This window comes from Ahaetulla prasina, chromosome 10 (assembly GCF_028640845.1).
Source record: "Ahaetulla prasina isolate Xishuangbanna chromosome 10, ASM2864084v1, whole genome shotgun sequence".
Taxonomy (NCBI): domain Eukaryota; kingdom Metazoa; phylum Chordata; class Lepidosauria; order Squamata; family Colubridae; genus Ahaetulla; species Ahaetulla prasina.
The window spans coordinates 7,572,342-7,599,003 of NC_080548.1; the positions used below are offsets into that span (position 1 = coordinate 7,572,342).

Genomic DNA, 26,662 nt, shown 5'->3' on the forward strand with positions numbered 1-26,662 from the left:
TGAACTGTGGGGTCCCTGAACTCTGTTCTTTTCTTTCAGGTGTGAAATGTTGGATAATAACATCTACAAGAAAACAACCAAGTTTAGAGAGCACCAGGCATCCCACAAAAAAACCCCAGATCTTTACTGTTCTTCAAAACTGCTTTTAAGTTAACCTTAAGAATACCAAATAAGAATTGTGTTCAAATTTGCCTGAAGTTTAAAAGTATATTTTAGAATCCAAGTAGTCTTTCACTTATGTGAGAACCAGAATTTCCATTACTAAGCAAGTTGGTTGTTAAATGAGTTGTGCCTGATTTTATGACTGGTTTGCCAGTTATTAAGTGAATCACACAGTTGTTAAGCAAATGTTACTTTCCCCATTGACTTTGCTTGTCAGAAGCTGGCTGGGAAGGCCTCAAATGGCAATCATGTGACTGCAGCAGTCATAAATATATGCTGATTGCCAAGCACCCACATTTTGATCGTGTGTCTGTGGGGATGCTTCAATAATCATGAGTGCAAGGACCAGTCATTAAGTCCCTTCAAACAGGGACTATCGTAACTTCAAACAGTCACTAAACAAATGGTTATAAATTGAGGACTCTGTACTTCTGTTCAGGATGCACAGTTTCTTGAGAAAATCCTTTGATGCTAAACATGGAGGCCATTTTTTTTTAATAAGCACTGTGTATGGAAGTGGCTATTTCTTTCCATTTGCACAGCTCTTAATCATCTACTTTGCAGACCAACGTTTACTCCAGTGACATCTGTAATCAAGTATGCAAGATAATTAAATGCTTCTCCTGCTCAGTAATGTCTGGCTGGACTTATTAAAAGCAGCTAACCTGTAAAATGCTTAAGTCTCTGGGATCTGGAGAATCTGAGTTTCTGTTTCTGCTGCAAAATATTTAATTTAAATAATTATTAGGTGTATTGAATGACTTCCTAAAACATTAACATGGAACGAGCTCCCTCTGGGGCTTCGTCAACTCCCCGATCTCAGGTCCTTCCGCCGCGAGCTGAAGACGTTGCTGTTTCGAAGAGCAGGACTAGCTTGAACGTAGTTTTATATTGGGGTTTTTAAATCAGGGGTTTAAATGGGGTTTTAAATTTGTATTTAAAAGTTTTAAGGCATCAACTGAATTTAATTGTCTATTCTTTTTGCTGTTTTATATGTATTATATGTTTTCTGTTTGTTTTATTGGCTGTGAACCGCCCTGAGTCCTTCGGGAGATGGGCGGTATACAAATATAATAAATAATAATAATAAATAATAATAATAATAATAATAATAATAATAATAATAATAATAATAATAATAATAATAATAATAATAATAATAATAATAGACCAGTTAATGTAGATTACAATGCAATGCAAAAAAGAAAATGGCTACTCAAAAATATACAAGCCAGCATCATAACTTCCGGTATTAAAATGCAGGTGGTCCTTGACATATAACCGTGATATGGAATTAAAGTAATAAGTCGCTGCAGTCAGAAGTCAGTGCATCACATAACCGGACCTGATTTTTTGACACTTTTTGCAGCAGTTGTTGAAAATCTGTATACAGGAGGCACACCATCTCTGTCACAGTCGCAAAACAAAGACAACATTGCCATGACTGCTACTGGGGCTACCCAGAAGGAACAAAAGGTTAGAAACAGAATACAACTGCATTGCTACTTGATCCAGCAAGCCAGGAGTTGTGCCTCTTGTAAAGCAATTAAACAAAAAGCAGCAGCGTGCTCTGCAGTGACATCTAAAAGGCTGATTTTTAAAAATGTAGAAGGTTAGAGCTCAGAATTAGCCAATGGCTCAGAATCCATTTGGAATCACTAGAAATGTGAAAAGATCTTTGGGGCTAAAGCAGTAAAATAAAAAACAGAAACGGAATTGTCTTCAAGAAGATAAAAAAGAATGAGATAGATCTAAAGAAGCCTATTTTTCACAAGAATAATTGTGTAACAACTGAAGAATAATTTAGTAACAACTGAACTAAAATTGGAAATTCATGTGTACGAACACTGTATCTTGGAATGTAAGTGGTAGATGAAACAGTTTGGCTATTAACAGCATTATTCAAAGAAGAAAAAGCCACCCATATGATGTGCTAGTTTCACAATGCCCAGAAACATTATCTACATCAAGTTTGCTAGAATAACAAGGCAGAAAATTCAGAAAACAATTTTCTAGTGGCGTAATTCTACAATGAATAGGAGTACCAGCTACAACATATAGGTTGTAAAGACAGATTTCAGAAATGATTTTGTTAGAACTCTGACCTTTCCCTTAATAGCTTTAATTCTACCATTATCATTATTTACAATTAGAAAACCTTGCTGCCTGAATTTTAAATAACGGAGACAAGGCAGTCTAGTAACTGCTCACCTATGAGGTCTAATATTGATGTCTTAGCCCAAGCAGGGTACAAGATGTTCTCCACAGGACATTTGTTGAAACTACTTGCTCTGAAAAAATGACAATTTCTGCCAGCTAACAACCAAAAGAGAGGATGGTTCTACAAACTCTAATTTTTTTGAATATTTTAATCTTTGAAGCCAATTCTTGAGGGCAGCCTTCCTCACACTTTTTTTCTTTACTGGCTGAGGCTAAAGAGAGGATACAGCTAAGCCTTGATTTATATCAGCTCCTTTTGTCTGAAGTTACGAGGGCATTGAAAAAAAAACCCCTTGCACTCATGACCACTGCAGCTGCCCCATGGTCACATGATCAAAATTTGGACAGTCGGCAAACACATGTATTTGTGACAGATATACCATCCAGGGGTCACATGATCGCTGTTTGTGACCTTCCCAGCCAGTTTCCAACAAGAAAAGTCAAGGGGGAAAGTTGGATTCATTTAACAATTGCAGTGATTAAATGTTTTTTTATCAGGGCAACGTGGTCTCCCCACATATGGGATGGAGCATACTGCTCCCGCTTTCGCCTTTCAGCCCCAGTCCAGGAGCCTTTGCAGGCAGTCGCTTTTGCAGGAAGTTGCATTTGTGACAAACCAAGCAGTATGCAAATATGAGATGGAAGCAGTGAATGAAGTCCTGTAGCAATATTAGCCCTGGAGCTAATTAGGAGAATGGTGATAGCCGAAGGGTATGTAGAGCCAAAAGTTTCCCACGTACCATGTAGGGTTTTCTAGAGTTGGATAGAAATACACAAATATCAAATTTGTGTTAGCTTCTTCCACAGCATCACATCTGGGGAGTGGGTTAAAAATATATATATGCACATTTGGACACGGATACACACACACACACACACACACACACACACACACACACACACACACAGAGTCTGCACTTTTCCCATCATCTGACTTTTTGCAAATAATTTTCCCTAACAATATACTTTTTTAATGTATCAATTTTTATGCATTTCCCCCATTTGTATATGTTTTTGTACATTGTTTTTTGGCTATAAACTACACTGAAAATTTACAGATTAGGTGTGAATTGGGTTCCCATTCTGTATTCTTTTGGAAAGTTCAAACTGATAATTGAATCTGATTCTCTAGCTCCAATTCTAAATCATTTTCTAGGGCACCAATCAGCTCCCACTGCTGCCCTGAAGTATCTCCTCTGGAACAGGGACAGGTAGAACTGAGGACTAAAACTCCTGCTAGATCCCAAGATGGCTTTCAACAGATTGGCAAAGCATCTGAACCACAGTTGCCTAAAGAGCACAATGACTAGAAATTGAGGGCAACTCCAGAGCCAAGCCTCTTGAGGAATGTAGGAATTTAGCACCCACCCCCCTCCTAGAAGAATGAAATATTTTAGAAAATATTTAAAAGGCAGAATATATTTCCCTGGATGAGAAATGGAGAAACATGTTTTAAAGACAAAGCAACTCCCCCCACCTTTGTCAATGGGCCATTAAGGCCTGAGCCAGTCCATTGTCTACATGACAAAGATAGGATTAGCCCCTACCCATCTAGCAACAGAATCTTACCACATGGCAAGGCTCAAGCAAGCTTGAGAGACAACCTACAACATTAGCTAAGACCCCTAGACCACCTGGGAGTTTGACAACCAATTAGGATACTCTTCCTGTGCCCCAGAAAGTTCAAAGCTCAGAAAAAGCATAAAACCAGGGAGCACACAGGATCTCAGCCCTTTTCTGTTCAGGATCTCAAGCCATGTGATCCTGGCCACCATTAAACCATCTTTCCAAGCAGCCTCCATGTTTCCAGTGTCTTTGTCCCCACTTGGAACTGAACCCAGATGGATATTTCTTCCAACAGGAACAACAAGGAAGTGGCTCCGGCCTTCAATATTTCCTTCCCCAAGTATTTTTCCAGGTGCCTGGAAAAATTGTGTGGAAACTAAGAACATGCTTTAGAAGGACATTTTTGTGAGATTAATTTTCATTATTAATCACAATTTCTTGGCTGAACATGTGTCCAGTAGCACCCACCCACTCATCTGAAGCACAAAAAAATACCTGGAAGTCTGAAGACCCTTGTATCAAAGGGGCTCAAAACTTGCCCAAACGTGGCTGGAGAATTAATAATTTCATACCTTCCTGAGAAAGAACTCAGGACAAATGGCCCTGTGCTCAATCACTTATCCCCAAGGCATTTCTTGGTTGGATTACTGCGATGTGCTCTACACAGGGCTACTATTTAAGATATTTGGAAGTTACAGCTGGTACAGAATGTTGTGGCACAGACAGTTCTAGAGGCCCTTAAGGTGGTGCATGTTACATTGCTGTTATGCAAGCTGCATTGTTATGCAAGCTGCATCTCCTGGGTGTTAATTATCACCTGTAAAGCCCTTCAAGGCATGGGACCAGGCTATCTGAAGAACTTTCTTGCATCAATGGGATTGGTCCGCCCACTCACTTTGGCAGAAGGGCTTGCTAAAGACCCCGTTGGCCAAGAAATTCTGTGGCCCTCACCCTCTGGAACTCCTTGCATCTGGAAGCGAGATCTGCCTTCGCCTTTCTGGCCTTAAAACTTGGCTCTGCTGGTTGGCTAACCCAATGGGTGTGTGTTGGAGATGGCTGATTGAGAGAGACAAAAAAGCACATGCCCATACCATTCGTGCTCTTGGTTTTTCACCACTTATTCAATTTTGTTAATTCTAATGTTTTAATGCTTTTTTGTTTATGCTTTTATGCTATTATAAGCTGCCCAAAGTCATTCTGGATAGTGAAACAGGCAGCATAAACAAACAAGCAAAAAAATAAAAATAAAAATGAAGAAATGTCCTATAAGTGCATATATTACAAAGCACCAACATGGACCCAAAGCAACATAGCTCATTAAACATTTTTAGCTGTCTTCCTCAGCCTGCAAGAATCACCCTTCTTAAGTCAGGATTTGGGGAATAATTCTAGGACTTGCAGTTTATCACATCTGAAGGAGACCAGGTTCTCAGGCTATCCCACTACTCTGAATTATTAGGATGATAAAAGATAATTGAGGGACAACATTAAATGCCACAATAGAGGAATAATTAATATAAAAAAGCCATTGAGAAATCCAAGGTCTTCCTTTGGCTGCAGTCAAATGGCACAGTGTTTTGCATTTATTTCACCATCTCTCATTATAAATGGGAGAGCCTGACCTGTCAATGAGCCTGCTGAAAGCCAATTTATTTGTACCGTATTTATGAAAACCTAGCCTTGTTTCTGTCAGGAGTCCAGATTCTGTCAATTTAGTCTCTGCTAAAATCCCAGGCAGATTCTGTTCCAAGAGAAAATGGCATTCCCGCTTTAGATCGGCATGTGGGTTTCATGAAGGCGTTCTGACATCTCCCAAATGCATTTTATAAGTCAGTTACCATAGCAACCAGCAGTCGTTGCATTGTTTAAAAAAAATAAATTGAAAGTTCAGTTTTCTGTAGCAAAAAGCTGTCTTTCTTATACACAAACTGGCAGACTCTGATTTTGTAATTCAATATAGGTGCTTGTGCCATGAACCTGCCATAAAAAAGTGAAATAAATGTCATTGTCCGTTTCGAGATAATTTAAGTGTGCTGGCCTCTAGGCCCAAAAAATTAATCTTATTTATTTTTATTTAATTTATTTAATTTTTATACCGCCCTTCTCCCGAAGGACTCAGGGCGGTGTACAGGCAAGATAAAACCAACAATACAAATATACACGTTAAAATACCTTTAAAAAAACTTATTTAAAATTAGCCTGAAGTTAAAAATTACCGTCAATTAAAACCCCATTTAAAATTGCTAAAATTCACTTTTAAAATCCAATTTAAGCCAGCCCCGCGCGAATAAAAAGATGTGTCTTCAGTTCGCGATGGAATGTCCGAAGGTCAGGTATTTGACGTAAACCCGGGGGAAGCTCGTTCCAGAGTGTGGGGGCCCCCACAGAGAAGGCCCTTCCCCTGGGGGCCGCCAGCCGACATTGTTTGGCGGACGGCACCCTGAGAAGTCCCTCTCTATGGGAGCGTACGGGTCGGTGGGAGGCATGTGGTAACAGCAGGCGGTCCCGTAAGTACCCAGGTCCTAAGCCATCTTGATTAGGATATGAAATGATTTCTCATCAATACAATATTTAAAACACATGGATGCTCAGAATTAGTTGACTTCTACAATTGTTTGGAATAGTAGACAATGTTTGGAATTAGACTTCTACAATTGTTTCTAGAGTGCCAGTTTGGTTTAGTGGTTAAGCCATCAGGTTAGAAACTGGGAGACTATGAGTTCTAGTCCTGCCTTGGCATGAAGCCAGTTGAGTGACCTTGGACCAGTCACTTTCTCTCAGCCCTAGGAAAGAGGCAATGGCAAACCACTTCTGAAAAACTTTGCCAAGAAAATTACAAGGATTTGCCAAGTCTTTGAGAATCCGACTTGATTTAACAGAAGAAAAAAATCCTGTTTCTAGACACTCAGCAAATGTGGAGTTCTAGTTATTCTTACAAAATGCATTCTATATCAGGGTGGCATTGCCTGAAACTACACATGCCATGGGACTTGGATGCCTGAATGCAGGCAATGTCCGTTTGGAAGATGACATGCCTGGATACTGCCAGGGCAAAATAAGCAGGAAGCCCACAATCCAGACAGCATAATAGTCTGTCTCTCTGCAGGAAGAACCCGTAGGAAGATCTTATCATTTATACATTCAATGTCTTCTAGCTTTACTTCAGTTTGATATAGTCTACCTTTTAACTGAAATACTCAAGTTCTCAATATTTCTCAATTACCACTGTTTGCTAAGGCTACTATCAAATTCAACACTGATCTACAGAAACCTATATTTAGCCATGTTTTCCAAACTGCCATTTGAAAGTTGGATGGGAACACAGCTTGCTGCAGAAATACAAAGCTAAAGTATTGCCAGGAAATAGCGTTGCAGCCTTGGCAGCAAAATGTTCAGCTACTCTTGAGATAGAAGCTAAATAAATTGACAAATAGGATTTAGAGAAGCTTATTTATGTTCACTCCAAATATGTTTCAGCATTGGAAAAACTGTTTGTCTGACATCCCCTCAGCACTACTCAGTCTACAATATGGGATCTATTCATGAATTCTTAATTTCTGTTTTACAAACTGTAGCTTTCTAAAATAAAACAATATAGGAAGCAGGTTTGCTGTAAAGCAATGGTTTCTACAGTCACTTTTCTTGCAAAAAAACTTCTATGAATCGTTCCATTTCTACCCTTAGCAAGGAGAAATGGTAAGTGGAAAAGAGGAGAAAGTAGAGAAAATTCTTGTTTGTTTTTGGCTCCAAGTATGTTTATGTACTGTTAACTTCCTTTGTTGTTTTGTGTATTTTTGTACTGCTTGCGTGTGTTTCATCTAATATTTTTAGAGGAGCAGGATGTATACCTTATGTCTGCCTGTATTAAGGAAGGCATTTTTCGGCACATGTATGGGTGGGTTTTTTGTTTTGAAATATATTACTTGTATGGTAGCTGTTTTATTAGAATACCCATTGACACCTTCCAAAATTACAAATAGGGCCCCACCAATCCAAATGGTAATTTTATCTTGTTTGGATGAATGCATAATTTCAAATGCACAGACAATAAATCCAATTTTAAGAGCAATATTTGTCCCAAACCAAATCTTACGCAAACCAAGGTAAAGGTTTCCATTTTCATGTAATTCTCAGGGCACTTTCATATCCATCCATGACATCTCAGAAGGATCTGAGAAGGCTTTATGAAATTAATAGATACCACCTAAGGAGGAATTACACTGTGAACCATTAAACGATGGAACAGCTTGCCTCCTAGAATTGTGGGTGCTCCATCACTAGAGGTTTTCAATAAAAGATTGGACAACCATTTTTCTGGGATTGTATAAGGACTTCTGCCTTGGATAGGGGCATGGATTAGAAGACCTCGAAGGTCCCTTCCAGCCCCATGATTCTATATGCAATATCCAACCCTTTTTTTATAAACCAATAGCATACGGTATATACACAACACTGCAGACCTTTAAAAAATGTTCATTTAAAACATCCTTTTAAACAATCAGTCATGGGAGGAGACAAACTTGGAAAGGAAAATTTCTGAATTGGATATTGTTCCAATCTTGGTTTGCTTTGTCTGAATAAGAGAGCTAGTATGCTTTTCAGAATAGCATTTAAGGTGTCCCATTTGAACTGGGAAGGGCCAGGTTCAAATCCACCCTCAGCTACAGAAACTCACTAGGTATCATGGGTTGTGAGGATAAGCTTATGGAAGACCTGCAGCCAAGATAAGAAGCAGAGTAATCCCAGCTCAAAGTAGAAATGGAATTTGAGAAAGCATTTCAATTGTGACCCTCCCTAATTCTCTTTAGGATACAGGGTGATGGGGATGCAGATTCAGTTGCAAGAACCTGGTACTGTAGCCCTATAATAAAAGTAATGTTAGTATTAATGATTTTGGTGCTCACACCTGGCATTCCTTGAAGGACTAACATCAGATACTTGTGTACCAGTTGTTATCTCAATGTAATGTACCTCACAAAGTTGTTTTTAAGGGGAATAGAGAGAAAGAGATGCATGTTGCCTTCAGCTTCTGGAGGAAAGATGGGTTGTAACTCCAAGGAATTAATAAAGTTGTGCCCCTTGCTTAAGATGTCAAATCTCCTGTGCCCAATATAATAAAGAAAGAAAGAAAGAGAGAGAGAGACAATATTGGGCAGGTGCTAACTTGTAATCATTTTCTAATCTTTTTGAAAACGAAGTTCCGCTTTCTAAAAAGCCAGTTTTAACTACTGGCTTTCACGATATTCCGAGAAGCTACTTCTATGTAACTCTCCCACATGAACTGAAACCAAAGCCTTGAAATGATTAAGGAACTGTTCTTATTGTCCACAATGGAAACAAAGCCAAAACATTTCCCCTTCCAGCTGAGTCTGACCTGGAAACAAAACGTAAACATGTTACATTTTGAAAGCACGGAAAACATAAAAGTGTACAAAACAAAATAAAAATAGAAATTTAAGGTGGTAGCCTAGACCATCTGAAAACCTTTAATGTAGCTTCCAGGAGTTAAAAGGGCCATAGGAATTCTAATGGACATCACTGCACTCAACCACACTTGTATCCATACAATTGGGAACCGTTGTATCTGTAACGAGGGTTTTCTGGAACGCTGACAATGCCATGGTGGGATGAAAACCACTAAGTATGGAAAAATCTGAAGTTGACATACAGAGGTTTTGATGGTGGCTGGGCATAGCAAGAATCTAGAAACTTTTCTGGTTGGAGACAAGGTGTTTGCACTTCAAACTCTCAATCTTACTCACAGGAAGCACTTGATATTACAAAGTAATAGAAGTAAAATGTTATGATAAAGTACTAAGAATAAAGATCATAAGGTTAGTTGGTTCGAAGCAAAAACTGCTAATGCAATTATTTTTCTATCTGCTACCAAAAGAGGACCCCTTTATTTAAATTAAAAACTCAACAGATTCTCATTAAACTCCACTCAACCCCTTTTCCCTCACTTTCCCCCCTGCTATTTAACTACATCTATAGTAGTCCTACAATCTGAACCATTTCATTTTGTGTATCTCAGTGCTGAATCTTGGGGGAAGCTGTATGAAATCATGTCTCCAGCTCTGTAAGAAAGTGATTTTTCAAGCACAACTGGTCTTTTTCTAGATGCAAGGACTACCTTGACTCAGTTTTACGATGGGTTTCCTTGAAAAAACAAAGAACAAAATATGTTATCCTTTCTCCAGGTCATCACTGGACATTAATGCAACAGGATCTTTTGAATATAACAGTAAACAAAGTGTACAGTACATAATTGAGCCTGGAATTATGATTGTAAGTCATGATGGTCATTAAGGGGTTAACGTATCACCACACCTGATTTTACAAACTTTTTTTGTGGTGACCATAAGAGAGTACTATGCTTGTTAAGTAAACCTGTTTCTTTTCATGGGTGTGCTTTGTAGAAACCAGAAGTAAAGGCTGGAAACCTATAAAACATGCCAAAACTCATGGTCATGTGAATGTGGGACACTGCAAATGGTTGTAAGTGTGAGCTGGTTGCCAAAGGCCTAAAATATGATCACGTGATGTTTTTGTACAGCTTTCAGAATTCTGGACCAGATCGTAAGAAGTTCTAGGGAGGTCTGTCATAACTTCGAACAGTCACTAAGCAACCAGTTGTTAAGCAAGGAATGCCTTTGGGTGTGCTTGAAGCCAGGGAAATAGACTGGTTTTTTTTTAACCTAAACTATCTTCTCTTCCCTCTTCCCAGTCTGACATTCCCATTCAATACAACCAACAGCATAATTTAGTGTAACTGGAGTGCAACTGGAGAGAAAAGCTACCTTAATTCTCACTTCATACATATAACTGCAATTACCTGGAAAAAAATTGCCTCAGTGAATTTACTTTGCTGTAGCACCGTGTCAAGTTTCTACCATATTAAACATGTCGTTGGTTGCTAGAGAATCATTTCCATGGCGCAATCAGGCCAAGTAGGTTCTCACATAGAAGGGAGCAAACCGGCACAAGGGGCATTTCTTTTCTCAGAAAGCTGCCATCCACGGAGACATGCTGGAAAAGTTTAGCCCTGATTTACGCATTCCTATAAGCAGGTTTGGAAGATGCCTGTTTTTGATTTCTGCCTGTGGGATGATGGAAATATATACAGCAGGACGGACAATTTGTAATCCTAGACCTACTCATTTTCCCAGCTTGGTTTTTCTCAGCCTAATTGGCAGCACCCTGCAAGATATATTCAAGTCTACCTTCCTTTTTCCTGCAGCATGTTCCGGGGTGGGGTGGGGGTGGGGATATCAGAAAGAGGAAGGGAGGGAGGGAGGCGATGAGTGCAGAGAGTAAGGAAGTTGACCTTGACGGAAATATACAAGAACCATCAAAGAGGCTGAAATTGTCAGGCCTTGAAACCAAGAGTGACACATGGTATTCTTGCAAGTTGGGGTCTTTGTGGTGAAACACCTAGAGAAAAATGCTTGCCAGAAAATCTATCACTCTAGTATCTGCATCTACAAAATACAGGTAGTCCTCGAGTTATGACCACATTTGAGCCCAAATTTTATGTTGCTAAGTGAAACATTTGTTAAGTGAGTTTACCCTTCTTGCCAGAGTTCTTAAGTGAATCATTGCATTTGTTAAGTTAATCACACGGTTGTTAAGTGAATCTGGATTCCCCATTGATTTTGCTTGTCAGAAGGTTGCAAAAGCTGATCAGTAGAGACACTGGGGCATGGCAATGGTCATAAATATGAACCACTCACCAAGCATCTGAATTTTGATCACGTGACCAGGGGGATGCTGCAACGGTTCTAAGTGTGAAAAACGGTCATAAGTCGCATTTTTCAGTGTTGTAATTTTGAACAATCACTAAATGAACTGTTGTATGTCGAGGACTACCTGTATTCTAAGAACTATTGGGAACTATTATTTCTCTCACACATAATTTCTGGGCTGAGTTGCCTTTTACTCCTCTGGAATCCTCCTTCCTGGGAATCTACCTTCTCACATTTCATCACATCAACCTTGTTTTAAGTCTTGAGAAGTAGCTAGTATCGGAAGTGACTCAGGCAGATGCCTTCCTGATTCACTGGGGAGCAAAAGGGGAAGGAGGGGCAGCCCAGTGAGGACTTGCAAGATTCTGTTTTAACAGCCAATCTAAATGAAGGATGTTTTAGCCTTCCGGTGAAATTTGTTTCCTGCTCAGGTCTATGGGAGACCGACAGGAGACAGAAAAAAGTGTGTGTCCCCAGCTTTTGCTATGCCCCCCGCCCCACTCTTTGCTTCTACCTCATAGCCCAAACTGCACTATACATTATCCTCAGCTTATGACCACAATTGAGACCAGAATTTCAATTTCAGCAAGGCAGTTGTTAAGTGAGTTGTGCCCAATTCTGTGACTTTTTTTTGTCGGGGTTGTTAAGCAAATCACAGCAGTTCTTAAGTGAATCACAGAATTTTCAAGCCAATCTGGCTTCCCACACTGACTCTGTTGGAAGCCAGCTGGGAAGGTCGCAAATGGCAATTGCAGGAACCCAGATGCTTAAACACTTAAACGGTTGACAAGTGCCCAAATTTTGTTCTCAATTTTGCCTGTGGGGGGTGCTGCATTGGTCTTAGTTGCGAGAACCAATTACAAGTCACTTTTTTCAGTGCCACTGTAACTTTGAACCTTCACTAAATGAATGGCTGTAAGTCGAGGACTACCTGTATCTGGACAATTTCTACAGAGAAGGACGTCTGCTTCTGATTACAGCATCCAGCACACGTGTCACTAAATAACCTACAACACAGCAAATTAGGGCAGACAATTTTCTTTTCCTCAGACTTGAGCACTGCAAAGGACCTCATTGCTCAATAGTAGACAAAACAATCCCAGAAAAACAGCAACTTTACACACTCACTTTGCAAATCAGTGTCTGTATATGTAAGCTGGTAATTTGCTGTAAAAGACACTCTCATTTAAATATCAGGATTGTTACCTACAGGTCCTCTAAACCAGAGGTCCCCAACCTCTGGGCTGTGGCGCACTACCAGGTGTGGCCTATTTGGAATTGAGCTGCACGAGGGGCTGGCTGGACCGTGCATGTAGCTCAATTTACATGAGTGGCGGGCCGGTGGGCAATTGTGTGCATGTGCAGTGGCCTCTCGCTCCCGCAGAGCATAGTTCCCCTCTCCTCCACAGCCGGGTTGCCAAGCCACAAAGATTGTGGACTTGCTGCACTAACTAACCTTCTTCATCATCATCATCCCAATTCTGCAAGACACATTTGGCCTCACAAGGTTACTGAGGCACAATGCATTATCCCAGAGAAATTATTCACTAACCTGGAACATTTTAGATGGAAAATGCAGCCCTTCCCCAAACAAAGCAGGTCTCTTGATATACAAAAAAAGTCCTATTTTCTAAGCTAAAATGGCATATGCTTGCCAGAGAGAGAATTCTTCTTCTTACAACAATGAAAGAGTTGCTCAACTACAGAAGCAGAATATTACTTATCAAATCTCAATTTCCATAATCATCAGAGTTGATATAACTGGAAGTCTCTAGATGACACAGACCTAGTGGAGAAGGGACATCATGGCTCTTAAACTTAGCAAAGAAGCTTGTATTTTTTTAGCCAGAATATCTAGCAGCTTATAGTGATATATCTCAATTGGGAAAAAATAAAATTATCCGTTCCTTTTTTTATGGAGAAACACCTGACAGAATTGATACACAGACTCTATGAGAAAAAGCACTCAGCATCCAGCTAACTAACTAATGTCTAATATCTGAGATGTTTATATTTAGGATTTGAAGAAGCTTGTATTCTCAGCCTTCCTCAAGAGATGCATTAGGGAAGGATTGACCTGGACTCAAGTTTATCCTCTGATCAACACACACACAGACAAAACATACACACAGAATGAAGATGCAACACAAAGGGGAGAGATTTCTCAGGAAAAGATGAGTAACACAGTACAAATTTGTGGTCAAGCAAAAAAGTCTTTCCATATAAAAGTCTTTCCAGTTAACTATAAAATGAAAAAAAAAGGTTTATAACAGCTGTTATTCTGAGAATCCACACATGGAACAACGGGAAAAAAAGCATTACAGAAAAGACAATTAAAAGATACAATTGAGTAGGTATAAAAAACCAAAATAGTGAATGTAAGGGTTTGCTTTGCATCCATGGGAAGAAAGAGGAGAGAGCACCAACTCATGCCCAGATCTCTGCCATCTTGAAGAAGTGGCAGGTGTATCAGCCATGCCTCTCTAGCAACTGAGTCTCCAGAGAACCAGGGAAAACAGAGGACGTCCCACTGAGTAAACACTCATTACCAATAACATGTCTTATACTTAACTCTCCCACATGAACTGAAACAGAAATGATTGACTGATACGAGGTGAAATGGTTACTGAACTGTTATTGTCCACAACTGGGAAAAAAAGCAAAATAATTTCCCTAACAGCTGAGCCTAAACTAAACAAGCAAAATGGCCTGTTCGTTCGCCATTTGTTTAGTGACAGTTCAAAGTTACAACCAGCCCTCATACTTACAATCATCTTCATGTCCCTATGATCACATGATCAAAATTTGGGAGCTTGGCAACTGGCATTTATTTAGGGTGGTTGCAGTGTCCTGAGCTCATATGACTGCCATTTGTGACTTTCAACAAGCAAACTCAATGGAAAAAGCCAGATTTGCTTGAATAATTGGGTGAAAAACCGCCACAAAAGGGGTTGTAAAATTATGTGTCTCACTTAACAACCACTTCATTTAGTAATGGGATGCTCCAAGTCCAATTGTGGCTGTGAGCTGAAGACTACCTGTGTATTTATCAGAACAAACAAGCTTTCCAGATTCTGAAGTCATATAGGAATCCACTCTACCAAAATTTCATGAAAGATGAAAAATAAACCTTAATAGAAGGAATAAACTTTGAAACACTGAAGAGGAGTTTAAAAAGAAAGAGTACATTCAAATTAGATTAGGTAGTCCTCGACTTGCAACCATTTGTTTAGTGACCATTCAAAGTTACAACAGCCCTGAAAAAAGCGACTAAAAAAGCTGCCTTGAGGAACGCCACTCTTAACAGGAACAGGATTTGATAGAGCATTGCCAATTTTGACCACTTGTTGTCTGTTTGATAGGAAGGCATTTATCCAATTGTGAAGAGGTCCTGAAATGCCGTAGGATTTTAGTTTTTGGAAAAGTTTCTCATGTACTACTGAGTCAAAAGCTTTGCAGAAGTCTATGTAGATTGCATCTATTGCTTTGCCTTGATCAAGATTAGTAGTCCATATGTTTTTGCAGTGGAGAAGTTGTAAATTACATGATAATTTTCTTCTGAAACCAAATTGTTTATTAGAAAGTAGGTTGTTTATTTCTAGGTGGAGGGTAATGGATTGGTTGATTATAGATTCCATTACTTTGCTGGTGACGCAGCATAGAGAGATTGGTCTATAATTTTCAACTAGGTTGGGATCTCCTTTTTTGAAGATAGGGATGACTGTGGCTAGAGACCAAAGTTTGGGAAGCGAACTAGTCATGAAAGCTTTATCAAAGATTATGCTTAGGGTTCTGCTATATTAGTGGAAAGCTTTTTTAAGAAGTGTGCACATAGTCCATCAGGCCCAATAGATAAAGATGGTTTCAGTTTGTGAAGAGCTTTTTCAACATTATCTTCTGTGAAGTCTATATGTGTTAAGTCGTTGTACTCATTGTTGGTACGATTGGGGAATGTCGGATATGAGCCATCACTGTTAACAAAGATTGAGCCAAAGAATGTGTTAAAGAGGTTTGCTTTAACTGTTTCATCATTACATTCTTTGCCGTTAAGATTCTTTTAGTGGTGGGATGGATCTTGATTCTTTAAGTTTATTGTTCACAAAATTATAAAAAGCACGACTGGAATTTCTGCGCAGAAGGTCTTCTTCTTGCTTGGTGTGGTAAATGGTGCATTCAGTTTTTATTTGGTTGCAAATATTTCTGTAGCGGTTTTTGAAGTTAGCTACATAGCCCTTTTTGTTTCTTCTCCAGAGGGATTTTATTTTTGGACTGAAGCTTTTTTATTGATATGGGTAATTTGCTTTTTTTTTAATTTTGGTGCTGATTTGTGGTACATATAGTTTAATGATTCTATTGATTTCAAATAGGAAAACTTTATAGTGGTCATCGGCAGTGATACAGGTTGAGAACAGATTTTGCCAGTCAAGAGATGAGAGGTCGTTGTTTATAAGGTCATAGTTGGCTTTTTTGAAATTGTAGTTAGGAATGCTATTATTATGATGATTTATGTGAGGACGTATATTGAGACAAAAGTCTATCATGCAGTGGTCGCTGTTGAAAAAGGGTTCTTTTATTTGTAGTCCATAAATTGAGTTTCTGTTATTGCAAAAGATGAGGTCAAGGCAGTTATTGAGTCTTTTATTGTTAGTTACTAGTTGTTCAAGACCTAGGTTTGTAACAGCGTTGTATAGTGTAGTATGGATTGGTTCAGTTATACATTCATTTCTTATCCAGTTAATAAAAGGTAGATTTAGGTCACCCAGGAAGATGAGAGGATATGGTCAAGAGGTAGCCCATGTTAGCAGTTTGGTTAACATATTTGCATGAGCGATGTCGAAGTCAGGGGCTCTGTAGCATAGTAAGAATCGAAGTGTGGTGTTAAGGGACAGGTCGCATACAATAGTTTCAGGAAGAGAAAGTTTATGTGCAACTTGAATATTTTTTAGGTTCAGTGATTTTTTGTAAAAGATAGCTACTCCACCACCTCTGCGGTTTTCACGATCTGATCGAAAAACTTGATACTCTTTGTTTGAAATAATGGAGTCAGGGAGGGATGAATTCAGCCATGTTTCACAAACAAATATACCATCAAATGTACCATTGTTTAACAAGAGGATAAATTCAGGCAATTTGTTTACAATACTTCTTGCATTTATTAATTTACATTTAAGACCTGCAGTATTTGGTATTGAAGAGGTAAGGGGCGTGCATACCTAGTTTTGATTGATAATTGATTGAGGGTTATATACAACAGGTGGTTGGAGGTTGGTTGGTTGAGCAATGAGTGGTTGATCATTGGATGGTTGGAGGTTTTGTATGGGTAGTTGGAGGTTGGTTGGTTGATCGACAGTTGATTGAACGGATGGATGGATGTTTTCATTGTCGGATGGATGGATGTTTTCATTGTCGGATGGATGGATGCCTTGATTGATGGATTGTTGGATGTTTTGATTGGAGTGTGGTTGAGTGATGGCTATTTGATTATAGGATTTTCTTTTTATGCAGTCAGCACAGTAATCAATGTAAAGGTTAGTTTCACCTTCTTCTTGCTGTCGTTTGAGTTCTAAATGAAGTTCACGGGATCTAATACATTGTAGGAATGATAGGTCAGGTCTAGCTCTAAGTTTGTTGAGGCTGAGGTTGTTTCTGGCAATTGTGTTTATAGACAATAGACAATAGATGAAATTTCTTTTGCTGGTTTCATTTTTGCAGATGACTCTACAGAATTTAGGTGCCACTGAACCATCACTGTTTTTGAATTTGGGTCCATCTCTGGAGACTTCGGTTATTTCACTAGGGTTGAAGGTTGATAATTTGTAATTTGAAATGATGTTACGTATTTTATCAATATCTGGTTCATTTGTAATATCTAGTCCAAATAATATAGCATTTTGACGCTTTTGTTCTCTCTCAATGGTATCTTTTACTAGTATTGCTACATTGTTTGGTTGATTGGTAGATGTTTGTGGTTTAGTTTATGTAAAAGGCAATGTTTGTTGGATTGGGAAATGTTTTTGATCAGTTGCATTTCCGTTTATTTGTGCTGTAATTTTTTTTTCAAGATTTGTGAAACGTGTATCAAAATATGCTAGTAATCTTTTTTCTAAGTTTATTTGAATGGAGTTAATGATAGTTTTTTCTAGGTTTGTTAGAATGGAGTTAATGATAGTTTTTTTCTAAGTTAGCTTGAATGGATTCAGTGATATTTTGTTGGAATTTTATAGTTGTATCCATGGTTTGTGTACTATCAGATATGCAATTTAGGTTTTCTAATATAGGATTATTACATTTATGGCATATTTTTGAATCATTTGATTCATTTTGGTCATTGTTTGCAGTGGCATCATTTTGGTCATTATTTGCAGTGGTATCTATTGATTGAGGGTGTTTGGTATTTTTGTTGGAATTTCTGCTTGGCATGATTGATGTTCTGTTTGTATTATACAGTTAATTTGACTGTAATTAGACTAATAGTAATAGATGGTAAGGTAAGATTTTAGATTCTCTTTCTCTTTCCCACAAGATGGCAGTGTTGGGAGGATGGAGGATAGAGGATATAAGATGGAGGATGGAGGATATCTCTTTCTCTCAGTGGTAGAGAAGACAAGTAGAGTGATTGAAAGGTGGATGGAGGTGGTTGAGAGGTTAGGGCCCAAGGTGGGGCGGGGTGAAGGTTAGGAGTGAAGGTGGTTTTCGGGGAAACATGGCACAATGGAAAGCTTTTGTCTAATCTTATCCACAAGTAAGTGTGAGATATGACAAGGGAAGGTAAGTAACACTGAATCTCTACCAATAAAAAGGATATCTAAATCATGCCTGCTTCCAGGCATATCCTTCTCCAACCCAATTATCAGACATGAGATCATTTCAATGTAAAAAAAGATTCTGGCAACTGTTTTATTGATGATTACAAAGAGAACCAAGGATAGTTTAGTCAAGATAGTGCCCAAATATTTTTTCTCCAACTCTATCTGTTTCCAAAAAAATTTTCCCTCTTCCCTTCACTCATGTCTGATTCTCAGAGACTGCCTGGAAAGCCCCTGATATTTTCTTGGCAAGGTTTTTCAGAAGTGTTTTGCCATTACCTCCTTCCTAGGGCTGAGAGAGTGACTGGCCCACGGTGGGACTAGAATTCACAATTCCTGATTTCTAGCCTGATGCCTTCACCTGGTAAAATACCAAAGTGGCTCTCAAAAGTAAACACTGAAAACTATTATTAGCAAAGGGCTATATTAATGTAGCAAGAGTTTGGATTTCTGCAGCTTCCACTATAAACTAACTGATGTGGAGTGGAGGAAACATGTCATATTTTATATCCACATTATAAACTTTTTCAACTGAAGTTTAACGATTAACTCTAACCCAGATGTTTTCAAACCTCATGAAATGGACTATAAGGCTATCTTGAACAATGCAACCGTTTACAGAGTATTTGAAGTGACAAACTCTGTCTATCGGAGGTATTGGCTAAGCTGTTTGGTTTCACTATTATTGTGCAACTAGAAACAGTAGGGACGTGGTGGCTCAGGGGCTAGGACGTTGAGCTTGTTGATCGAAAGGTCGGCAGCTCAGCGGTTCGAATCCCTAGTGCTGCCGTGTAATGGGGTGAGTTCCCGTTACTTGTCCCAGCTTCTGCCAACCTAGCAGTTTCGAAAGCATGTAAAAATGCAAGTAGAAAAAATAGGGACCACCTTTGGTGGAAAGGTAACAGTGTTCCGTGCGCCTTTGGCGTTGAGTCATGCCGGCTACATGACCATGGAGACGTCTTCGGACAGCGCTGGCTCTTCGGCTTTGAAACGGAGATGAGCACTGCCCCCTAGAGTTGGCAACACCTAGCACATATGTTCAAGGGGAACCTTTACCTTTACCTTAGAAACAAACAAATCCACTTGATGGATCTTGGAACGCTCAAAACCCATTGCAAAGAATCGCCAATAAACCAACCTAAGAAATCAAAACCTCAGTGATCTCCCTCTTGTCATTCTTGATTGGTCAGAACTACCTTATTGGACTCAACATATTCTTCTTTTTATTATTTCCAATTTAATTTTAATGTGTTGTATGGCATCCAGCCACATCTGAGATGGAGTGCCATATAAATTGTTTAAATAAATGAACAAAACATATCCAAAGAAACTGCCCTGTTCTAAAGGAATTAAAAAAACAAAGCTTACAACATAAAACTCAAAACATTTACTGGAGCTTATTCTAAATTGTTACTGAAATACTACTCAGAAATCATTTTATTTGATTAAATGAATGCAGAATTTAAACAGGACAATTCATGTGCCATAAAAGGAATGGCACTAGTACTTAAATGTACGCAGATATTATCGCTAGGGAAAAATGGAATGATGTTTTGCACTGGGATATTATTCCACTACTATTTGCTAAAACAAATACAGTAACTCAAAATACATAATAACCAAGTTGGAAGGGGCCTTAGAGGACTTCTAGTCCAACCCCCTACCCAAGCAGGAGGCCCTATCCCATTCCGGACAAATACAGTTATGGAGCATCCACAACTTGTGAAGGCAAGCTGGTCCATTGATTAATTGTTCTGTGTCAGGAAATGTCTCCTTAGTTTTATGTTGGAACTTTCTGATAAATTTTCATCTGTTACTTCTGGTCTTGGGTGCTTTTTTTTTTTTATAAAGAAAACTCATTTTCTTTAAAAAAAAAAAGGTGAAAATACATCATTGTTTCATTTTTGGTGGCAATGCTGTAGAGGTCAAACATTCTGGAAGATGATTTATCATAATTTTCTTTAAATTGAATTCTCTTTCCAACCAGCTATTTTTCTATTAAATATTGCCAAACCTTATATTCCCATGAAAGAATAAGAAGGAATAAGAACTAAGCTGGCTTTTTATATGATAACCCATATAACTCATTTATATGATGACCCAGATGCTGTATGCTCACAAATACTCTCCTCTGCAGCAAAATGGCAAATTAAGTTCTAGGAATAGACACAACGTAAAAAAAGAAAAAAGGTACAATATCTGAATAGGAAATTTGATACAGAATTTAATTTTACTTGGACATTGTTCATGAATAATAATTCTGCATATGGGCTTGTACCACCTATGGGTTTGGGTTTCTCTTAACATGAGATGCTTACGCTTTTCTAAATAAGGGCAGAATTTTTAGCTTAGACTTAATTTTTATCTATATTTCACACCAGGCATACTATGATGGCTATTTATTGCATATTTACTCAATTTTAATATTGTTCTATGTTTTAAATATAGGATATTTTAATATCCAGTACTATTTTAATACTACTTTGAATTCTTTTTCCTCCAAATTCACCACTCTCCATTAAATTATTTAAGAGCATCGACCCTACCTTCAGCTTGAACATGGATAGGTAGGTACCTGCATAGTTGACTGATCTACCATTTACCATTATCTTTATTTTTATTCACTCTTCTCCTGCTGGTAAACCTTTTTAAAAAAAAATTGTTTGTTTTCCAGTGTTCCTTGATTATGCTCTTAAATATCTGCTGCAATAAAAAGTATAATTTACACACTCTGGATAGTTTGGATTTAAAATTATGATCTATTTTTATTTCTCATTTTAATAACATAGACAGTTTTACATTAATTAAAAGTGCAATTGCAGACCCACTATGGTTTTAAAATAAACTTCAGGAAACCTTTAGAAAGCATTTCTAGCTAAGCATCACAAAAGCAAGTCAAAGTTTGGCTTCTTAGGGAACCATCATAGAAATCTAGTCTAAGGAAGAGATAGAGCTGGGTTGACATGATAGCAGTTTTCCAATATTTGAGGGCCTGTCACAGACAAAAGGTCGTTGACCTATTCTCCAAAGCACCTAAGTGCAGGACAAGAAATAAGGGCTGGAAGCTTACCAAAGAGCAAGCCAACCTAGAATTAAGAAGAAATTTCCTGGCAGTTAGAACAATTAATCAGAGGAATGGCTTGCCTCCAGAAGTTGAGAGGATTCATCACTGGAGGTTTTTAAGAAGAGACCACACAGTCATTTGTCCCGAATGCTATAGGGTCTCTTGCTTGCGCAGAACACTTCCAGCTCTACTGTTCTATATTCTGTAAATATCATCCAACCTTCCAGCAGAGGAAGTCTAGAATAGTCAGCACCACAAATACACAGGAAAACATGCAAATAAAGTCAAGAAACTTTTTTCGGAAATGGAACCCTTTGATAAAAGAACAGGAGGAAGAAGAAGACGGAATGGCAAATGAGCCATTAAAAAGCCAAAACAAAGCATTCCGCAATGCTGGCATTTACAGTCTCTCTAGTACTGTAGTGCTGACCTATCCATAAAGAAATCTGCCTTTTTTTTAAAAAAAAAATTCTCCCTTCAATGAGGAAATATAAGCTTACCGCTACCAGAAACTAAAATCTGGTATTTGTTGTTCCTAATCCTGCAATTCAACTGCTAAAATTATTTGCTCGACCATTTGCCAACCTATTGTAGGAGGAAAGTCTATAGTAGCAAAAAACCAAAAGAAATCTGGGACAGCATTTTTTCTAACAAATTTTATTCAATTATTAAAAGGCTAAAGCTTCAGTGAGCCACGGCTCATCTTATCAGATGGCTAGAATATCTATGAGATATTCTATAATACACAGACACAAATACACTTACTGAATTTCTATGAACGCCTATCTCAAGCAATAGAATAGAATAGATTTTTTTTTATTGGCCAAGTGTGATTGGACACACAAGGAATTTGTCTTGGTGCATATGCTCTCAGTGTACATAAAAGAAAAGATACGTTCATCAAGGTACAACAAAGCAAGTGACTCTACATAACCGCAACCTGTTTCTACAATCCGTTTATGCATCTCATAAACGTTTTGCAGCTCAAAAAAAAAAAAGCAAAAAAAAAAAAAGCTTAGGTGGTTTAATAACATTTGCTAATTGAAACAGGAGCTACCAGATTCTTTCTGATCATTTGAAACCCAGCAACTGATACATAAGCAAATGGCCCTGAAGAGTAGGAAGTTTATTTTTTCAGTTCCGTTTCAGGACAAAAGATGAAAACAGCATCATATGGGTAGCCAAAGATATATATTGTGGAATTTAGTTAAACATTGACTCATGGTAAGACTTAAACTAATTATTTCCTGTGTACAAAAGCAGGCATTGCTTTGTAAACTGAATTCATAGAGTTTACATAGCGTTTTTAATGTGCTACTTGACTTTCAAGTAAGTTTCCTAGAATATACATTTAATTTTAGGACTTTGAACTACTGTACATCATCTATATTTTTCTTTATAGATAGAGGCAAAAGTCCCTGTATTTGGCATTCTGGGTTACAAACCTGACCATGAGTATGCACACAGAGTCACTAGCAAGGAGCAGGTGTGCCTCCAAACAGTAAATGCAAAAGCAAACCATCATCAGCCAACTCAAGCAAATAAGCCAATATATGCAAGAAGCAAAATAAACAAACCAACTAACAAACAACAACATTCCATTCCCCAAATGTTTCATTTTTTGACCCCGGGGTAGAGCAATTATGTCATAACTGAACTCTTCTGAGTATCCTCTAAAAAGTTGTTTAGGGTCAGTATCTTTAATCAGTCTTCCTGAGACACTGTTCATATACATTTTAAAAATCACAATTAGTCTGAAAACAATAAAGCCAACGCTTTTTAGGTGTAAAGTTTTCCAACTTGCCTGCAACCATGTCAACTAGAAAAGTATGGCATTTATGAAGAGGAAGCTGGAAAATTTTTTTAAAGCGAAGACCTGCTTAGGCAGATAACTATAGGGGGAAAAAAAGTTTGAAACCCAACCCTGATTTTTCTTTTTGATTTAATCAAATATTTTCTAAATTCATCTTTTCTGATGCTTCTCTACATGTGAACCAAAGATAAAGCCAAATATTCAATGCCAATTTGCTTTTTCTGGTTAGAATACCTGTAACCATGATTACTGCCAACTTTTGACAGCATTATGTAACAAACTGCAAGCAAGCATCCCCTAAATTACAAACGGGTTCCTTCCCTTCTCATGAATGCCAGCAACCTTTCTATTTCTGCGCCCACTCCAATTCTCAACCCCAACCTGCCCAGCCACAGATCTTTCACAGCAAATATTTCCAAGAAAGGAACCTGCATTGCATACTATTGCAGTAGCGGGTTGGAACAGCCCTCTACTGGGTTCAGGGAAGACAACCTGAAATGCACAACGCTTGGCGCTTGCGGCTAGAAACAACACTATGGTGCTGCTTACACAAAGCAAAAGCTTACCTGTGTGGGAGTTTGCGTTATTTCTTCCTATCGGCAAACGCTCCCCTTTCAACACAAAAAATATGCCGGCCAGTATACATGCTCAGTCACATCTATCTTCTATTCTTTCTATGGGGGAGCCCAAATTCAAGGACCATTCTGCCCCCAAAGACAGACATATACACACGCACCACACTCACATTTCCAAGCCACGCAGCTTACCTTTCGCCTGACAGTCTGCACAGTATTTGTTCTCTTCTTGCAGCAGCAGGTTGGTAAGGACAGCCTGGTATCTGTCAACATCCCGCACGGATTTCCCTGTCATTGCAGATCAAAGCTGGCTCCGTAGAAGTGCAAAGAAATAAAGGGGGGGGGAGATTTAAAGGGAGGAAGACCCTTTTCCTTCCTCAGTGCTTCAAAGAAGCCTTTCTGGCCATGCAACTCAGAGGGAGGGAGAGCCAAGCGCAGCCACCCAGGGCTTCCCTACTCCCTTCTACATAACCAGTGGCGGCTGACTTGAGAAGATAACCTCCAGGCAGGACTTCCTCTTTCGGATCTCAGCAGATACCCTGCTCCTCCTCCTCTTCCTCCTTCTTCAAGGTTGTCCCACAGCTTTGAAAGCGGCCAGAGCGTTTCTCCATTGCCTTGATGTCAATTGCCGGACACACGCTGGTTGGCACAAGGCAGGTTGGCAAAGGTTACACCTGCAAAGCCTCTGGCAGCCTCTTCCTGGATCCCAGATGGCACCGGCTTAATCCAGGCACCCTGAGGGCAACTCCAAGAGGCCAAGAGCAGCCTTGGAGCTGGAGGACAGGGATCCCCACTGGGATGTATGTGTGTCTGCAGGCTCAGGATCTCCCACCCCTCTGGGCTTCTTTTCCAGAAGAACTAGACCCCCACCCCAACCTGGCAGACACAGGCAGCGGCCCCTTTGCTCCCTCCACCACCCAGACCTCTCTCTCTGTGTGGGGGGGAACCCTGAGGAACCCCCAAATCAGTGGGGACTTTCAGCCCCCTCCCCTTAAGAGAAGCCCTCTTCTGAGACTCCCAAGTCCCAGCTTGGGACCACCGCAGCCTCTGGGAGAGACCTCACCCCAACAGGACAAAAGGAGGAAACCGACCCCCCCACACACACACACCCAGGCAACGAAGGGGCTGGGCGGCTGCCTTCGCCTACCTCCCCCAAATACTGACCTCCCCCCAGGCACCGAGCCCCCCCCTCACATCGGCCGTTCCCAACCTCCTACAGCCCTTCAGACGCCCCCGTCCCCCAGCCCCGTTTGCCTCAGCCTTGGGGGGGTGGTCTAAATAAAAGAGGAAGGGGCCTCAGAAAGGGAAAGCCCCCTCCCCCCCCACTCCTATGTGCGGGGGAAGGAAGGAAAGAGAGGAAGAAAGGAGGGAGGGGAAAGACAGTGGGAGGGAGGGAGGGAGGAGCGTGCGCGCGCCCGCCTCCCCGCCCGCGTCTCCAGGCAGCGAGCGGCTCCTCCCCCTCTCGCCGCCTGGCTCCGCCCACTGCAAGGCGCACGCGCCCTCTCTCTCTCTCTCTCTCTCTCTCTCGGTTGCGGAACGCGGGCGTGGGCGGGGAAGGGGGAGGGCGCGGCTGCCGGTTTAAGCCCCGCCTCTTTCCTTGAGGCGACAGCCAGCCAGCCAGCCAGGGAGAGCGAAGAGCCAATCCGAGGACCAGGAGGAGGGCGAGGGGCGGAGCGAAATAGGCCCGGTGTGGACAGGGCGCGAATGGAGGAAAGGATGAATGAAAGCGAGCGCGAAGCGAGGAGCGGGGCGGGAGCGGCGTAGTGAGGCTGGGAGTGGGAGAGCTGGCGGGATTCTGAGCCCCTGGCCTCTCCAGGTACGGCTGGGGAAGCGCCTGCTAGACGGTGCCTCGCAGGGTGAATTGTAAGCGGCTTATCGCTTGCCGAATCCCGGAGGCAAATGAAAATCTCATTTCTGGGAATAGAATAGAATAGAATAGAATAGAATAGAATAGAATAGAATAGAATAGAATAGAATAGAATTTTTTATTGGCCAAATGTGTTTGGACACACAAGGAATTTGTCTTGGTGCCTATGCTCTCAGTGTACATAAAAGAAAAGATACGTTCATCAAGGTACAACATTTACAACACAAATGAATAGAATAGAATAGAATTTTTTATTGGCCAAGTGTGATTGGACACACAAGGAATTTGTCTTGGTGCCTATGCTCTCAGTGTACATAAAAGAAAAGATACCTTCATCAAGGTACAACATTTACAACACAAATGAATAGAATAGAGTAGAATTTTTTATTGGCCAAGTGTGATTGGACACACAAGGAATTTGTCTTGGTGCCTATGCTCTCAGTGTACATAAAAGAAAAGATACCTTCATCAAGGTACAACATTTACAACACAAATGAATAGAATAGAGTAGAATTTTTTATTGGCCAAATGTGATTGGACACACAAGGAATTTGTCTTGGTGCCTATGCTCTCAGTGTACATAAAAGAAAAGATACCTTCATCAAGGTACAACATTTACAACACAAATGAATAGAATAGAATATAATTTTTTATTGGCCAAGTGTGATTGGACACACAAGGAATTTGTCTTGGTGCCTATGCTCTCAGTGTACATAAAAGAAAAGATACGTTCATCAAGGTACAACATTTACAACACAAATGAATAGAATAGAATAGATTTTTTTATTGGCCAAGTGTGATTGGACACACAAGGAATTTGTCTTGGTGCCTATGCTCTCAGTGT

At 39.8% G+C, this 26,662-nt stretch overlaps 1 protein-coding gene across 3 annotated transcripts in view; it reads right to left on the reverse strand.

Moving 5' to 3' along the window:
- Positions 1-25,122, reverse strand: part of SMAP2 (small ArfGAP2) — a 45,655-nt gene extending 20,533 nt beyond the window's left edge. Inside the window, exons 1-2 of one of the 3 annotated variants that reach the window (XM_058195766.1) lie at positions 24,451-25,122; positions 24,144-24,258 (exon numbers count right to left, since the gene is read on the reverse strand). In XM_058195766.1, the coding sequence (XP_058051749.1) occupies positions 24,144-24,246 (103 nt within the window). In that variant the 5' untranslated portion in view covers positions 24,247-24,258; positions 24,451-25,122. Of the gene's footprint in view, positions 1-24,143 lie in introns of all 3 variants that reach the window. The other 2 variants (XM_058195767.1, XM_058195768.1) reach the window with 2 other exon arrangements.
- Positions 25,123-26,662: the final 1,540 nt, after the last annotated feature.